This window comes from Zalophus californianus, chromosome 5 (assembly GCF_009762305.2).
Source record: "Zalophus californianus isolate mZalCal1 chromosome 5, mZalCal1.pri.v2, whole genome shotgun sequence".
NCBI lineage: Eukaryota > Metazoa > Chordata > Mammalia > Carnivora > Otariidae > Zalophus > Zalophus californianus.
Genome location: NC_045599.1, coordinates 28,016,280 through 28,034,379, shown reverse-complemented (window position 1 = coordinate 28,034,379; position 18,100 = coordinate 28,016,280). Strand labels below are relative to the sequence as shown.

The window sequence follows — 18,100 nt, the reverse complement described above, 5'->3', positions numbered from 1 at the left end:
AGAGACCACGACCTGAGCCAAAGTCAGACGCTTTACCAACTGAGCCACCCAGGTACCCCCCATTTTTTAAGGAGGCTCCATGAGCAGCGTGGAGCCCAACATGGGGCTCAAACTCACAGCCTTGAGATCAAGACCTGAGCTGAGATCGAGTCAGACGCTCAACCCACTGAGCCAGCCCAGGCAAACCTTGTCTTTAAAAAAAGAACAATGACCATGATAATCCCCCAAATGATGTTCCAACATGTTCAAAATTAAAACAATCCAATCAATTTTGGCTTCAGCCAAACATAATCCATCACATTATTTAATGTTTTAACTTTGAACTGTACTACTTTTATAGATGTTTTTATTTTAATCTGTTTGTTTTACATTGTACAGAAGCTATAAACAGATGAAGTTTATGCCTAGCTTTGTGTTTGCGTATACATTTTATAAAAATAATTTAACATTGGGGTTGCAAAGAAATATAACACCCATACATTACTTAAGTTTAAAAAACTGACTGAAGAGGGGTGCCTGGGTGGCTCAGTCGTTGGGCGTCTGCCTTCGGCTCAGGTCATGATCCCGGGGTCCTGGGATCGAGCCCCACATCGGGCTCCCAGCTCTGTGGCAGGCCTGCTTCTCCCTCTCTCACTCCCCCTGCTTGTGTTCCCTCTCTCGCTGTCTCTCTCTGTCAAAAAAAAAAAAAAAAAACCTGACTGAAGAAATACAACTGATGGGACTTGATATGGAACTGAATATGTGAATTCATGTGGAAGTGAATAGAGGAAGCAATCAGGGATAACTCCCCAGATTCTGACCTGAACAACTCAGTGGATAGCAGTGCCATTCACTGGATAGAAGGAGAAAGAACTGGGGAAGGCAGAGAATAGCAAAGGGAGGAGGGAATGAAGAATTATTTTAAACATACTTTCAGGTGCCACCAAGAAATCCAAGTACAGGTGTACAACAGAAAGACATTTATCTGCAGCCAAAGAGATGGGTTTCAGCTTATGATATAACTTTGGGAATCACTGGCATATGTACAACATTTGATACCATGGGGATTAATGATACCCAGGGACTAAGTATAGAGTAAGAAAAGAAGAAACCCAGCCACAGAAATGATGTGAAAAAATATTTATTGCCTTTTTTTTTTGAAGTTTTTTTGTTTTTTTTTTTAGTACGATCTCTGTAGCCAATGTGAGGCTCGAACTCACAAGAGCCCATGCTCTACTGACCGAGCCCGCTAGGAAACCCTAAAGATTTTATTTTTAAGTAATCTCTACACCCAACATGGGGCTCAAACTCACAACCCTGAGACCAAGAGTCACATGCTGTACTGACAGAGCCAGCTAGGCACCCCTATTGTTATTACTTTTTTTTTTTAAAGAAAGAAAGAAAAAGAAGAGAACCAGGTCAGAACCTGAGAAACACCAACATTTAAGAAAAAGAAGGGACACCTGGGTGGCTCAGTTAAGTGTCTGCCTTCAGCTCAGGTCATGATCCCAGGGTCCTAAGATCGAGTCCCTGCTCAGCGGGGAGCTTCCTTCTCCCTCTGCCTCTGCCCCTCCTCCCTGCTCATGCTCTCTCTCTCTCTGACAAATAAATAAATAAAATAAAATACAATAAAAAAAGAGAGAGAGAAGAAAAAAGGCAATCAAAAAAAGGTAGAAATATTGAGAATACTGCTGTTGAGAAATAGCAACCAAACCAGAAGGGTCTTAAACCAAAACAAGTAGTGGTAAAGGACATCAGATGCTGCTTGAAAAATATGAGAAATGAAAAATATTTTTTTATTTAATAACTAAAAAGTCATCTGTGGCCTTATTTAGGGCTGTTTTGGGGGATGTGTGGAAATAGAAACCAAATTTAGAGAGAGTAAAGAGGCAAAGAAGCAACCAAGAGATTAAAATAAAAGCAGATGGCGGCACCTGGGTGGTTCAGTAGGTTGAGAGTCTGACTTGATTTCAGCTCAGGTCTCAAGTCTTGGGATCATGAGATCAAGCCCTGCGACTGGCTCTGCACTCTGCTTCTCCCTCTCCCTCTGCTCCTCCCCCCTCCCCCTCTCTCTTTCTCAAAATAAATAAATAAAATCTTTAAAATAAAAGTGGATGATAGCTACTCAATTACTCAAAGAGCAGCTTCAGAATCAAAGAGATACAGGTTCTACCTTTGTAAATTCCTATTCTATAGCACTCAATGGGATCCCAGAATCTCCATTTGTAAAACTGTCATATACTAGGGGTTCTCATGTACATCAGAAGAAACTTTACCAAGAAACCACTGATGTGTCAAAATGATTGATGTATGATGATATCTAGCAAGCAAAAATTAAAAAATACTTCTGTATACCATCCCAATGAATAAAAAATAAATTTTAATTTTTTAAAAGATTTTATTTATTCATTTGAGAGAGAGCGACAGAGAGAGCACAAGCAGGGGGAGAGGGAGAGGGAGAAGCAGACTCCCCGCTGAGCTGGGACCCTGATGCCGGGCTTGATCCCAGGACCTGGAGATGATGACCTGAGCTGAAGGCAGACACTTAACCATCTAAGCCACCCAGGTGCCCCCAAAATAAATTTTAATTTTACAAGTTTCTTCAAGAAAGCCTACTGAACAGTCACAAAAGCATTAACTACCCCCTTCATGCAAATTTAACACTAAGGGGAAAAGATGTCGCCCAGAATGGTTTCCCCTAAAATTTCCAGCAAGAAAAAGACCTATGATCTTTGTATTCTTAAGCAATTCATTCATTAATCCATTCAGTAAATACATAATGAGCTACTATTTGCCAGGGACAGTTTACATTTCCCATCTATCATACATGAATCCAACTGAATAACCAATTTAAATTAATTCAAGGCTCTCCAGAGTATGGTTCTATTAATTATAGTGTCATACATGGAAGTATAAATAAAAGAGAAAAGTAACCAAGTATTCAAAAATATCACATTTGAGACAGCAGTATGTTCCTTAAACTTTGAAAAGTTCCTTCTTTTTGTGTATGTGTTTTTAAATACAACAGGTCTGAAGAATAAATTAACTACTGGGAAAAATTTTTTTTGATTCAGCACCTCACCCCACACATTAAATACATTCTGATCACTAAGAGAGTTGACCAAATGAAACTTTAAGTACAAAAAATGGATGCCACTGTATGAGTACAACTTGTGGGTCAGTCACTAAAAAATAACGGCTTTCAGAAAGCAATGCAAGAGAAAAGCAAATGCAAGGAATCTTGGGGCAGGGGCAATTACAGGATCTGGAAGATGTTCATGGAATGTGATGTGGAAATAGCAAAGAAATTGACTAAATACTAAAAAAAGTGAGGGTCAGGTCATATATTAATTATAATCCAAAAGAGAATAAGCCAGGAGGCAGTTTTGAAAAATGTAAGCTTACTATAATTATTTGCATCCACCTACACAAAGAAACCAAAGAGAAGGTTCTGATCCTTGATTCAGGGTCTAATTCAAGGTGCTAGGTCCTGAGATTCAGAGATAACAACCAGATAAACTAAGTATCGGTGGTTAAGACTGCCTAGGTTTGAATCTAAGTTCCACAACTTATTAGCTGTGTGACCTTGAACTAGTTCCTTGTCCACTCATCACAGTTTCCTTATCAGTACTTAACAGCTCTTACCCCACAGTCTTGTTGTGAGGATTAAATGAGATGATGCATATAATGCAACCTAGCACTGGGCATGGAATATGTAAACAATAAATGTTAGTTCTTATGGTTACTATATCTGTCTTTCAGGAACTTCCAGTCTATCAGCAGAGACAAACAAGAAGCTCAACACCCTAAGTTCTCATAGACATACACAAAGAGTTTATGGAAGTCCAAAGTTACTGCCCCTACTGAAAACATTGAAAGACCACAACAGGGCGCCTGCATGGCTCAGTCATTAAGCGTCTGCCTTCGGCTCAGGTCATGATCCCAGGGTCCTGGGATCGAGTCCCACCTCGGGCTCCCTGCTCCATGGGAAGCCTGCTTCTTCCTCTCCCACTCCCCCTGCTTGTGTTCCTGCTCTCGCTGTCTCTCTCTCTGTCAAATAAATAAATAAAATCTTAATAAATAAATAAATAAATAAATAAATAAAAGACCACAACAACCATTACTATAGACCCATGCCAATTTTATTCACAGCATGCTTTGATCATGACTAGAGAGACTTCCTATATCAAATACACAATCATAAACATAGTTTACATCATAGTGAAAATAAAAAAGACCTACATTTCTGTCATGCCTACAATAGATCGCACAAGTCTAGCTTTTTTTTTTTTTTTTAAAGGTTTTATCTACTTGACAGAAAGACACACAGCGAGAGAGGGAACACAAGCAGGGGGAGTGGGAGAGGGAGAAACAGGCTTCCCGCTGAGCAGGGAGCCCAACATGGGGCTCAATCCCAGGACCCTGGGTTCATGACCTGAGCTGAAGGCAGACATTTAACGACTGAGCCACCCAGGCGCCCCACAAGTCTAGCATTTAAATTGATAACCAAATAACACCCCCCAAGATATTCTATTGTTTTAGCTAATATTGTAAAAAAAAAAAAAAAAACCACACTGAAAAATTCATCAGAAAAAAAAGGAGTTGGAAATGAGCTCTAATCTTGTATTAAGTGAATACATGTTTAGTGACTTAAATTGCAAAACACCCAATTCTAAAACTTCCATGAAACTGGTAACTCCTAAAATGTGCCTAACACCACGTGGAAAGTTGGAGAGAGGATGATGTGCAAAAGCAGACATCCTTGCTCTTACAGGATTTACAGTATAGAGGGCAGAAAGATATTATTTTATAAAATTACATACATTAGGGGCACTTGGGTGGCTCAGCTAACGGTTAAGTGTCTGCCTTCAGCTCAGGTCACAATCCCAGAGTCCTGGGATTAAGCCCCACGTCGGTCTCCCTGCTCAGCGAGGAGTCTGCTTCACCCTCTCCCTCTGCCCCTCCACCTGCTCGTGTGCTCACTCTCTCAAATAAATAAAATCTTAAAAAAATAAAAAATAAAAATTTAAAAATTACATATATTAAACCAGGTATATCTGGGTGGGAGAGAGGGTGACAAATATCCTTCTGACCTCTACTCTATTTGGGAAAAAGTGAACATTACATAAATATTACCAAAAATAAAATTAGTAAGGGGCAGGGCGCTCGCGTGGCTCAGTCGTTAAGCATCTGCCTTCGGCTCAGGTCATGATCCCAGGGTCCTGGGATCGAGCCGCAGGAAGCCTGCTTCTCCCTCTCCCACTCACCCTGCTTGTGTTCCCTCTCTCGCTGTGTCTCTCTCTGTCAAATAAATAAATAAAATCTTAAAAAAATAAAATAAAATCACTTGAAAAAAAAAAATTAGTAAGGGGCGCCCGAGTGGCTCACTTGGTTGGGCGACTGCCTTCGGCTCAGGTCATGATCCTGGAGTCCCGGGATCGAGTCCCGCATCAGGCTCCCTGCTCAGCAGGGAGTCTGCTTCTCCCTCTGACCCTCTTCCCTCTCGTGCTCTCTCTCTCTGTCATTCTCTCTCTCTCAAATAAATAAATAAATCTTTAAAAATAAAATAAAATTATATAAAAATAAAATTAGTAAAACTACAGTTTCTAAATGCCTTGGCAAACTGATCCAAGTAGTCAAAAAACACAACTAATTAAAAGTGGGAGTCATGGTGGCTCAGCTGGTTAAACAGCCAACTTTCGGCTCAGGTCATGATCTCAGGGTCGTGGGATGGAGTCCCATGTTGGGCTCTGCCCTCAGTGTGGAGTCTGCTTCTCCTTCTCCCTTGGCCCCCTGCCAGAGCATGTGCACACACATGCTCTCTCTCTCAAATAAGTAAAATTTTTTGAAAAAGTGGCAGTCATGAGGAGCACCAGGCTAGCTCAGTCAGTAGAGCATGGGACTTTTAATCTTGGGGTTGTGAATTTGAGCCCCACACTGGGTACAGAGATTACTAAAAAAAAAAAAAAAAAAAAATTGAATCTTTAACAAAAAAAAGTGGGAGTCATGATTTGCCTTTAGCCTTATTACATACTAATGAGATGAAGATATGCCAGTTTATTTTTTTTAAGATTTTATTTATTTATTTGAGAGAAGAGAGAATGAGAGACAGCATGGGGGGGGAGGGTCAGAGGGAGAAGCAGACTCCCCACTGATGCGGAACTCGATCCCAGGACTCCAGGATCATGACCCGAGCCAAAGGCAGTCGCCCAACCAACTGAGCCACCCAGGCACCCAAGATATGCCAGTTTAAATAGTCTTGCAGTTTCTCTGTCAACTTTTGCAAAGAAATATGTGTACACAAATCTATACAGACTTAGAAAAACCTGTCTAGACAACCTTTAGATTGTAATGCAATATAACAATCTACCACAGAAAAATATGTCTTGGTGTGTCAGAAATTACATAATATAATGACACCATAAAATACCATAGGAAGTTACAGAAAAATGGAAAAGGTAACTATTCAGTCTTTTGATTACCTAAAAAATATCTGAATATTCAACTGAACTGTAATATGTAATTTAAGAATGCTACATTGGAAGGTACAGGCTTCCAGTTATGGAATGAGTAAGTCATGCAAATGAAAGGTACAGCCTAGGAAATATAGTCAATGGTGTTGTAATAGGGTTGTACGGTGACAGATGGTAGCTATACTTGCAGTAAGCACAGGACGTAGAGAAGTCCAATCAGTACTGTTGTATACCCGAAATTAATTTAACATTATGTGTCACCTACAATTTTAAAAAGCTACATAAACAAGTGCCTGCGTGTCTCAGTCAGTTAAGCATCTACTCTTGATTTCAGCTCCAGTCATGATCTCAGGGTTCTGAAATGGAGCCCCTCACAGGACTCTGTGTTCACCAGAAAGTCTGCTGGAGATTCTCTCTACTCCTCTTCCCCTGCCCTTCCCCTGGCTCACACTCAGGTGCGCTTGTGCAAGCTCACTCACTCACTCTCTCCCTCCCTCCCCAAAATAAATAAATAAATATTTTAAAAATAATAATAATAAAAAGCTACATTAAATCTACAGTATGGGGCGCCTGGGTGGCTCAGTCGGTTAAGCGACTGCCTTCGGCTCAGGTCATGATCCTGGAGTCCCGGGATCGAGTCCCACATCGGGCTCCCTGCTCGGCAGGGAGTCTGCTTCTCCCTCTGACCCTCTTCCCTCTCGTGCTCTCTATCTCTCATTCTCTCTCTCTCAAATAAATAAATAAAATCTTTAAAAAAAAAAAAAATAAATAAATAAATAAATAAATAAATCTACAGTATGAGTACTTAAGGAGCAATAACTGCCCTGAAAGAGTTAACCAATAAAATCAGATTTCAGCACTGAACTTTTTTCACCTTCTAGAAAAATACCCTCTCCAATTTTCCACTGCATCCCTACTGTTTTTATTATTAGTGGGATGAACAACAAAGAAACCCAGTACAGGACATCAGCCATTTTACTGAGACTAATTCTATAAAAGCTTTAGAAATGGGGATTATAAAGACTTTCAAAATTGTATCTTCAAAAGGCTATTTGTAGCCTTAGGATTTCCTTTTCTAAGTGAATCCTCAATTGGGTCTGGGTGTGTATACAAAGACTGTTTTCTTTTACATCCCCAAGGACACAACCTAGAAAGTGTGCAACAAATGTCTGTTGGACAGGATCAAATCAACAGAGTGACAAAATTTTTTATACTACATAGCAGTGGCTAACTTCCTTTAGTATTTCAAAATTATCACAACTACACTTATATATAAACTTACAAGCATATTTGCAGGATTTGCCATTTAAAGCTCATGTAAAATTGCAATTTATAGATTATAAGAAAAAGCCATAGCCATATGACATTTTTTTCCCCCTAAGGATACAGAAGTTTATTGAATACACTGCAAGAGAGCAGCAGGCAGGACAGGAGAGGAGAGGCTGTCTGCAACCATATGACATCTTAAGGGGTTTTTTCTGCCTTAAAGTGAAAGTCTTAAAATCATTTCATCCTCAGTGTAAATGTTACTAAATAGCCTAGAATCAAATAAAGTTTACATAATATGTTACCACAAATATGAGAAAGAACAATTCATTCGACTTAACACCATTACTGTGCTGACACTTATTCTTGCTTCTGCCTACATACCTGCCTACTCACAGACATTTTTTAAAGTTTTTAGAGCCTTCTTTCTAAAGAAAACACTAGTCTTCTCTAAAAACAATGTAAATTAGGTATTTTAGTCACTGGCTAGTTTCCCGAACTTCACAAAAACCTTAGATTACAATGGGCAATTTAAGTATATTAGTTTTACTCTACTAGTTTTGTTTCAATGAGCCAAAGATTTATTGGTAAATCAGTAATCTGGCAAGATACTGGGAAAAATCTTTCTTTCTCTAATATAACAATTATAGTAAGTTTAGCAAATCGCAACGTAGGACAATTTAAAGAATCCTAGAAGAGGCATAAAACTCTCACACCAAGTGAGAAAGTGTAGTGCCACATGTACACTCTCGACGGAGGTTCAGAGCTGTATCCAACCACTTTTCCGAGTGAGTGAGTAAAGACCTCTGGAAATCAAACAGGAGATCGTCCCCTATTATTTGGTTCTTCAAAGCTGAAAAACTGAACAGGTGGCCTAAGTACAATTCGCGTAAGGTTCTGGGAGACACGGGCAGGCCTTAAAGGGGACTGCCAAAAGCACAATCATTCATTTATCTCCACAAATTCAGACTGGGTACGCCCCCACCCCACCCCACCCCACCTCAGGCCCTGTGGAACTGAAATCAATCAGTCCCTGAGCTCTGCCCTCCGCAAGACAGGGAGAAGTGGCAAGGAGAACAGGCACTATGAGTCTGGCATGCGAGTACTGAGGTATGCACCGAATCTGTGTCTTTCACCCATGTATACCCAGCGTGTCATATTCAGCAAGCGCTCATTAATTGTTCACTGAACCCATGAATAAATAAATATGAGACACTCAAGACGCGCTCGGAGTCGCGGCTGCATATTCGCGGCGGTCTCCTTGGCCCAGGCGCCCACCACCACCCGCTCATTTGCCCGGCCGGGAGTTCACCCTCTCCTGTCGCCAGAGGCAACGGCAATAACCAAAGGTCAGCTCGAGCCCGGGCCCAGGCCACGCCAGCCGCCCTCCCCCGGGCGGTACTTACCGTTGGTGTAGAGAGACCCCGAGGCCGAGGAGGCCCTGTTCTGGGCCGGCAGGCCGGTTGGGGCGCCGCCGGAGGCCGGTATCCCCGGCTGGGACATGACGACGGTGCGCGTCGGGGTTGGAAGGGGATGGTCGGGGTCTGCGACGGCGCCAAACGAAGAGCTGAGAAACGACTGCTAGAAGCGGAGGGAAGGAACCACCGACTCAGGACTGAGGCGAGGAGGAGAGAGGGCGGCGCATCATGCCCTAGGCATGGCGCGGCATTCTTCCCAGCCCGCGAGCGGCCGCGGCTTGGCCTGGGAGCTGAGGCTTGGGAGTCGGACCGGTGGGGCCGAGAACGCCGGGCTGGAAGGCGGCAGCCTAGCGATAGAGGAGAGAGGCCCCGGCCGGAAGTGCCTGTCAGCCGCTAGCCGCGCAGGCGCAATCGGGACACGTGGCACTTCCGGCTCCGGGCTCGCCGCCGCTACCGCGGCCGCGACGCTCTCTTCTCTTCTCGGGGCGGCCCAGAGGCCACCTGACAGCTCCGGGTGTCCCAGCCCGAAGGACCGTGCTCGACCTCGTCAGCCACGTCATTGAGTCTTACCGTCGGCCGGAAGTGGCGTGTGTCACTGCTACGGAAATCCCCGTTGTAGTGAACGTCATCTCGCGGGCAGGGCCAGGATCTGAGGGCAGGCCGGGCTTCAGTAGCCACTTTCGAGGGGTGGGACTGACAGTTCCTCTCCTGGCGTTTGTGAAGATTACCTGAGACAACAAGACGTCATCGTCCTCTCTTGAGATTCTACCTCTGGTAGCCGAACTCATGAATATTCATCGCAGTATTTCATTTCACATTTCATCATATTCCAGGTGTAAATTGTAGGGTTTTTTTTTTTAAGGGGTTATTACGTACGTGTGTTAAAAGTGTAATCAAATCGAGGAGGAAGCCTTTGATTTTTGACTGGACGACTCAGAACTAATTTTAATTTTGAAACTCGCTGATTCATAGCATAGTCACGCGAAAGTTCATTAACATCACATTGAACCCCAGCAGGTTTAAATGGCAATTTTAGTTCCTCTTCTAAGAGTTTAAGGTAAAACATTCAAACTTCCTTTCTGGGCAAGTAGACTTTTTTTTTTCCCAAGTAGACTTTTTTTTACTTTTGAGGCAGGGGAGGTAGAAACCGGAGTGATAAGATAATACAGTTAATTGATGATCTCCTTAACCATTTTAGCTATCTTCATTCTACTTAGGTTTTTCCTGCCCTGAGCTGATGACAAAGCTCTTCTTTAAACTACAGATTTGTTCTGTTGATTAAAACGTCATGCCAAGGGTGCCTGGGTTGCTCAGTTGGTTAAGTGTCGGCCTTTGGCTCAAGTCATGATCCCAAGGTCCTAGGATTGAGCCCCATGTCGGACTCCCTCCTCAAGGGGGAGTCGGCTTCTCCCTCTCCCTCTGCCTGTCCTCCCTATTTGTGTTCTCTCTCTCTCTCTCTCTCAAGTAAACAAATCTTTTTTTAAAAAAAATGTCATGGGAAAGGTTTTGCAACTAGTGAAGCGTGAAGTAGATCTTACTTAATTCATTTAATAACAAATACCTGCTATGAAATATTGTATTTATACTGTATGTTATATTACATAATCTTTAGAGCAAGAGTTAAACCACTGTGTCAGACCTGAAAAGCAAACAGTAAGAATTCAGATAACTAAGGGTTAAATTTTATCCTAACCCTGTTTTTATCATTTGCCTCAGAACCTTACTAAAAATGTATTTGCCCTTTTGGTGTTAAACAATTAAACTCCTTTGCACAAGATAGAAGTACGAAGGTTTCTTTAGGATGAAGATGATACATTTTTTTAAAGATTTTATTTATTTATTTGACAGAGAGAGACACAGCGAGAGAAGGAACACAAGCAGGGGGAGAGGGAGAAGCAGGTTTCCCTCTAAGCAGGGAGCCCGATGTGGGGCTCGATCCCAGGACCCTGGGATCATGACCTGAGCCGAAGGCAAACACTTAACAACTGAGCCACCCAGGTGATCCTGAAAGATGATACTTTTAGTCAAACTGTTTCCCTATAACAAAATCCCAAATCATATATCCCAAGAACACTTAAAAACATAAGCAACACAAGCCTCTAAATGTTTTAAAAGAAAACACTCTGAGAGAAACTACCTTCCTGAGGTCAGACAGAAAATCACTGTCACTCTTCAAAGGGGCAAATGCTTAGACCTGGTCTCAAATTTGCTGTAGTTTAATTTTTTCTTTTTCTTTTTTTTTTAAGATTTTACTTATTTGACAGAGAGACAGCGAGAGAGGGAACACAAGCAGGGTGAGTGGGAGAGGGAGAAGCAGGCTTCCCGCCGAGCAGGGAGCCAGATGTGGGGCTCGATCCCAGGACGCTGAGATCATGACCCGAGCCGAAGGCAATCGCTCAACCAACTGAGCCACCCAGGCACCCCTTTCTTTTTCTTTTTAATGCAACTCCTTAATTGGTTTATTGACCTTGGCACAGGAGTTTGATTTGGTTAAATCAAGCTTTCTTTGGACTTTGTTCTGTTTAAGCAATATCTGTGTGTTCAAAGGTAAAAAAAAAAACTAATAGGATTAGCCATTTTAAAATATAAATCACGGAGTGCCTGGGTGGCTCAGATGGTTAAGCATCTGCCTTTGGCTCAGGTCATGATCCTAGGGTCCTGGGATCGAGTCCCGCATCGGGCTCCCTGCTCAGCAGGGAGCCTGCTTCTCCCTCTGCCCCTCTCTCTCTCTCTGTCTCTTATGAATAAATAAATTAAATCTTTAAAAAAAAAACATAAATCATGGTTGGTTAAATAAGGTTAAATAGGGGTGCCTGGGTGGCTCAGATGGTTAAGCGCCTGCCTTCGGCTCAGGTCATGATCCTGATTCCGTGGTCCTGGCTGGGATGGAGCCCCATGTCCAGCTCCCTGCTCTTCAGAAAGCCTACTTCTCCCTCTCTTGCTCCCCCTGCTTGTGTTCTCTCTCTGGCTGTCTCTCTCTCTCTGTCAAATAAATAAAATCTTTAAAAAGAAAACAAAAACTTTCTTTAAAAAATAAATAAGGTTAATAAACATAATATGCTAGTAAGTAAATACTGCTTTTTATAAAATTTGTCCCCCTCCCCACTCCCCCATGCCGGGTGTTGTTATTATTCCCCAAAAAACTATGGTTAAGTCTTTTCAGGTGTTTTTTACATTTTTAACATAGTTTTAAAATATTGAGGAGAAAAGCAGCATTTGTCATCTGCCCACCCTCAGAGATAATAGGAAATTAAGTTTAAGGAATTGAGGTGAGACAGCATAGTTAAAAAGGTAATTTTCTTTTTAAGTGTCATCCACACATTGTCAAATCCTTCTCTGACTTCTTAAAGTGTGACTGCCTATCAAGGAAAAATTATTAGTGCTATTACCAATTGTTAAGGGTTGATCTTTTTTAGTTAACTACCTGTATCTATCCTACAGTACCATACATTTTTCTAAACTAATGTCAATAATATATTCTGCCTTTTTATCCTTGTTTTCCAGAACAATAGGACCCTTCTGCCACAGATACACCCTTCATATGTGTATGTATCAGATTTTCTGTACATTATTTTCAAAGCCTTCAACCCTACTTAAGATGATAAACAAACAAAAAAACAGGTGACACTCCAGAGTCTCAGCAAGGAGACAGCACTATACAAAGAATGGTCCATTAAAGTTGATTATTTATTTTAGACCCAAAGAGGTAGACAGGCATTCCTAATAATATTTGCTGACATGCAGAAGTAGACTCAGGCTCACACACTAGGGCCCCTTTGCCTGCCTGCTCATCACTGTTGAATTGTCAGCTGATAAACTGGAACAATTCTGTTTACTTTTTAGAATAGGAGGAACTATTTTAGGTCCTTTAATCATTTAAAAATGTGTTCTAGGCCACCTGGGTGGCTCAGTTGGTTAAGCGAATGCCTTCGGCTCAGGTCATGATCCTGGAGTCCCGGGATCGAGTCCTGCATCGGGCTCCCTGCTCAGCAGGGAGTCTGCTTCTCCCTCTGACCCTCTTCCCTCTCGTGCTCTCTCTCTCTCAAATAAATAAATAAAATCTTTAAAAAACAAAAAAAATAAAAAATAAAATAAATAAATAAAAATGTGTTCTAGGGGCGCCTGGGTGGCTCAGTCATTAGGTGTCTGCCTTCGGCTCAGGTCATGATCCCAGGGTCCTGGGATCGAGCCCCGCATCGGGCTCCCTGCTCGGCGGGAAGCCTACTTCTCCCTCTCCCACTCTCCCTGCTTGTGTTCCCTCTCTCGCTGTGTCTCTGTCAAATAAATAAATAAAATCTTTAAAAAAAAATAAAAGAATAAAAATAAAAATGTGTTCTATTTCAAACAAACAAAAAAAATGGTTTCAATTACAAACAACAGGTTCTGAAACTCCTGTGACTCCATTTTAAGAACAGTTCCTTTGGCCTCATTTGCCTCTGGCAGGACATCTGTTTGTATCTCTAAAGTCAGTAGCTCCAAAGCTCCATCACAAGAACACTCATCTCACATCAAGCCAGCAAATCCCATGTTTTCTCTGAAAACTTTTCATCTTTATGTAGTTCTTGCCATTCTCACCGCCCACTGGTTAATTTTCATCATCTTGCAGGGGAACTCCTGGGATAACCTTTCTGATTTGCCTCTTTCCAATCCATCCTACATGTTGAACTGAGCTCCTAAATACTTATTCTCTCTTTATTTTCCTTTACCCCAACACCTATAATTGCTCCCCGTGCCTGTTCCATCAAGTTTCTCTGCATGGCTTTTCTCATCTCGCACTGAGTAAAATCCAAAGTCCTACCCAACCTTTGAAGTCCCACGTGACCTAGCCCTGCTCCCTCTCTTCATCTTCCACACTCTCTCATTCACTCCACTGCACACACACTTGCTATTTCTCTACCTACCCAACCACAAGCCTGCCGTTTACGCTTGCTTACTTCTTATCCCTCAGTGCTCTTCCGCAAGATACACAGGTGGCTCAATCTCTCACCCCTTCAGCCTTTATTCAGGTTAACTTATTGTTTACCCCTTCTCTGAACACCCCATACAATAGCATACCCTCCCTGCTCACTCTAACCCTCTTATCTTGCTTATTATTTTCTTTCATAGCACTTCTCATCATTGTTAAAAGCTCAGGGCTATGTTTACCTTTCTTCAGTGGGATAAAATTCTATACATATCCTGCCCATTCTAAGGTATTTTTTTTTTATTTCATATGTGTCTCATTGTTTAGACTGTCAGAGAGTAGAGCCCAAGGATGTGTCCTTTTCACATCTGTATTCTCAGCACTTGACTTGGGGCCGCACCTTTAACAGGTGTTCGTTAAATGTTTTTGAATGAATGAATTTAAAGTGTCATCTTTTCCCATCTTCTGAATATTTTTTTTAAAGATTTTATTTATTTGAGAGAGAGAGAATGAGAGACAGAGAGCACGAGAGGGAAGAGGGTCAGAGGGAGAAGCAGACTCCCTGCTGAGCAGGGAGCCCAATACGGGACTCGATCCCGGGACTCCAGGATCATGACCTGAGCCGAAGGCAGTCGCTTAACCAACTGAGCCACCCAGGCGCCCCCCATCTTCTGAATATTTTGCCTCTCATCAATTCACTACTACAAGTTCATATTTCAAGTATAGCCTAAACCACATTACTAGCACTTGTTTCTAAGTTATGTCTTTAATTCTTTTAGGTTTTGGGCGCCTGGGTGGCTCAGTTGGTTAACCAACTGCCTTCGGCTCAGGTCATGATCCTGGAGTCCCGGGATCGAGTCCTGCATCGGGCTCCCTGCTCGGCAAGGAGCCTGCTTCTCCCTCTGACTCTCTCTCTCTCATTCTCGCTCTCTCAAATAAATAAATCTTTAAAAAAAATTCTTTTAGGTTTTTTTTTTTTTAAGATTTTTTTAGGGATGCCTGGGTGGCTCAGTTGTTAAGTGTCTGCCTTCGGCTCAGGTCATGATTCCAGGACCCTGGGATCAAGCCCAGCATCAGGCTCCCCGCTCTGAGGGGAGTCTGCTTCTCCCTCTTCTGCTCCCCCTGCTTGTGTTCCCTCTCTTGCTGTGTCTCTCTCTGTCAAATAAATAAATAAATCTTAAAAAAAAAAAGATTTTTTAAAACTTATTTGATAGAGCAAGCACAAGACGGGGGAGGGGAGGGGAATAGCAGAGGGAGAGGGAGAAGCAGGCTCCCCACTGAGCAGGGAGCTCCATCCTAGGACCCTGGGATCATGACCTGAGCTGACGGCCGATGCTTAACCAACTGAGCCATCCAGGCGCCCCTAATTCTTTTTTTTTTTTTAAGATTTTATTTATTTATTTGACAGAGAGAGACACAGCGAGAGAGGGAACACAAACAGGGGGAGCAGGAGAGGGAGAAGCAGGCCTCCTGCGGAGCAGGGAGCCCGACATGGGGCTCCATCCCAGGACTCTAGGACCACGACCCGAGCCAAAGGCAGACGCTTAATGACTGACCCACCCAGATGCCCCCAGGTGTCCCTAATTCTTTTAGGTTCTTAACTATTATGCTACATTGTATCCCATCTGATATAGACCTAATAGTGTAATAGTGTAATTTGTCAGGCCCCATCTGCCTGAAATATCAAATGCCAATTCATTTTCCTTTCCTAACCCCAAATACCTCCCTCTGTCCCTATACCCTCTACAAACACCCTAGCATCTTATTTGTCAGGCCCCATCTGCCTGAAAGTACAATGTCAATTGCCAATTCATTTTCCTTTCCTAATCCCAAATACCTCCCTCTGTCCCTATACCCTCTACAAACACCCTAGCATCACAGTATCAGAGATGCACCTTCTACTCTAAAACCCATCTTTTCATTATATTTTCTGCTGAATGACCTCACCAATTCTTTCATTTGTTGATTAATTAATTTATTCAACAAATATCAAGTGGCTTCCTTATGCCAGGTACTTGCTAAGCACCAAGCAAAAACAGAACAGGACAGACAAGTTCTCTTCCTACTGTGAATTTTACAGTGGAGGAAACAGAAAAGAAAAATGTATATAAATATATAGTTTTAAGTTTAAAATTTGGTCAGTGCTATTGAAGTATTGGTACTGAGACAGAGAATAGCAAGTAAGAGCCTGATTTGGTTAAGATGGTCAGGACAAGAGGTGACATTTAAGTTGTGATCCAAAGGATGAGAAAGCTGCTATACAGAGAGAGAAAATGGGAAGAAGAAGGGCTCTGGCCAAAGGGAACAGCACCTACAAAATGCAGAGGCAGGAATGAACTTGCTATGGTGAGCAAGGCAGAATGGCAAGAGATAAGATTGGAGAATTGGAGGGGGCCAGAGCAATAAGAGTCTTGTATGGCATTGTAAGGAGTTAGGCCTTGGGAAGCAGTTGAAGAGTTGTAAAGAGGGGAGTGATTTGATCCAATTCATGCTTTAAGATGAATGCATGTTAAAAAAAATCTGGGGGGGCCACCTGGGTGGCTCAGGTGGTTAAGTGTCTGTCTTCGACTCGACTCAGGTCATGATCCCAGGAGCTCCCTGCTCAGTGGGGAGTCTGCTTCTCCCTCCCTCTGCCTCTTCCCTAGCTTGTGTGTGCTCTTGCTCGCTCGCTCTCTCTCACATAAATAAATAAAATCTTTAAAGAAAATTAAAAAAATCTGGGGTGCCTGGCTGGCTCAGTGGGTGGAGCATGCAACTCTTGATCTTGGGGTGGTGACTTTGAGCCCCACGTTGGGCCTAAAGCTTACTTAAAAAAAAATAATAATCCAACAGCTGTGATGATAATTGATTGCAGGGAGAAGAATGGAGTTGCAGTAAACCAGGCCAGCAATGCCAGTAATCTGCAGTGAGGTTGTTATAGTGGAAATAAAAGTAATCCAAGTTAAAATTCTGGACTTTGATATCTCCTTTATTTTTGCTACTAACATACTATCAATCATGACATCTTATAGGTTACAATGTTTATAGTTTCTCACACACAACTCCCTATTTCCCTGTTCCAACTGACCCAATCCAGGCCTTTGTTACCATTCACCTGCATGATTGGAGCAGCTTCATTCCTGATCTTGATTTTCAGTCAAGCTGTTCCAATACAATCCTCACAGTGTGGCCAGAGCAAACTTTCAAAAACTACACTGAACATGTTCCAGCTTTACTTGAAACCCTCAAGAGGCTCTATAGTTTAGGAGCCAAGGTCCCCAGTAGTCCAGCCCAAATCTACCCAGTCAAATAATACTTGCATAGTGCTTTTCCCATCTCTCTCCCTTTGTGTATATTATTCTCTCTTATACCATCCCTACTGGATATTAATCCCCATTTTACCTATACAGGAACTCTAAGTGGCTAGTGATATTAGAAGCATAGTCTGTGGGGGCGCCTGGGTGGCTCAGTTGTTAGGCGTCTGCCTTCGGCTCAGCTCATGATCCCAGGGTCCTGGGATCGAGCTCTGTATAGGGCTCCCTGTTCCGCGGGAAGCCTGCTTCTCCCTCTCCCACTCCCCCTGCTTGTGTTCCCTCTCTTGCTGTGTCTCTCTCTGTCAAATAAATAAATCTTAAAAAAAAAAAAAGGGGGCGCCTGGGTGGCTCAGTTGGTTAAGCGACTGCCTTCAGCTCAGGTCATGATCCCAGGGTCCTGGGATCGAGCCCCGCATCGGGCTTCCCGTTCTGCGGGAAGCCTGCTTCTTCCTCTCCCACTCCCCCTGCTTGTGTTCCCTCTCTCGCTGTCTCTCTCTCTGTCAGTTAAATAAACAAATAAAATCTTTAAAAAAAGAAGTATAGTCTGGCTGGAGGTTGTGCTCTTATCTATTATATTTTAGTAAAAATGCATCCATTAAAATTCAGAATTTAGAATACTTAATTACATGGTAAAGCATCTATGACAAATGTTTTGAATTTTAAATGTTTTATAAAACCGTGTATAGTATGATTATAATCTAATAAAAGTGGTTTTATCTGTAAGGTGAGACTGGGGGTGATTTTTGTTTGCATGAGGTATTTTTCTGG

At 42.4% G+C, this 18,100-nt stretch overlaps 1 protein-coding gene and 1 long non-coding RNA gene across 5 annotated transcripts in view; one reads left to right on the top strand and one right to left on the bottom strand.

Moving 5' to 3' along the window:
• Nucleotides 1–9,600, bottom strand: part of SEC24A (SEC24 homolog A, COPII coat complex component) — a 69,377-nt gene extending 59,777 nt beyond the window's left edge. The window contains exon 1 of one of the 4 annotated variants that reach the window (XM_027605157.2): nucleotides 9,125–9,600. In XM_027605157.2, coding sequence (XP_027460958.2) covers nucleotides 9,125–9,221 — 97 coding nt within the window. In that variant the 5' untranslated portion in view covers nucleotides 9,222–9,600. The remainder of the gene's footprint in view (nucleotides 1–9,124) is intronic. The other 3 variants (XM_027605158.2, XM_027605159.2, XM_027605160.2) reach the window with 3 other exon arrangements.
• Nucleotides 9,601–9,839: 239 nt separating this feature from the next.
• Nucleotides 9,840–16,980, top strand: LOC113928895. Its single transcript, XR_003521996.2, has 3 exons — nucleotides 9,840–9,969; nucleotides 12,641–12,681; nucleotides 16,894–16,980. It is a non-coding gene; the product is annotated as an uncharacterized LOC113928895 (long non-coding RNA).
• Nucleotides 16,981–18,100: the final 1,120 nt, after the last annotated feature.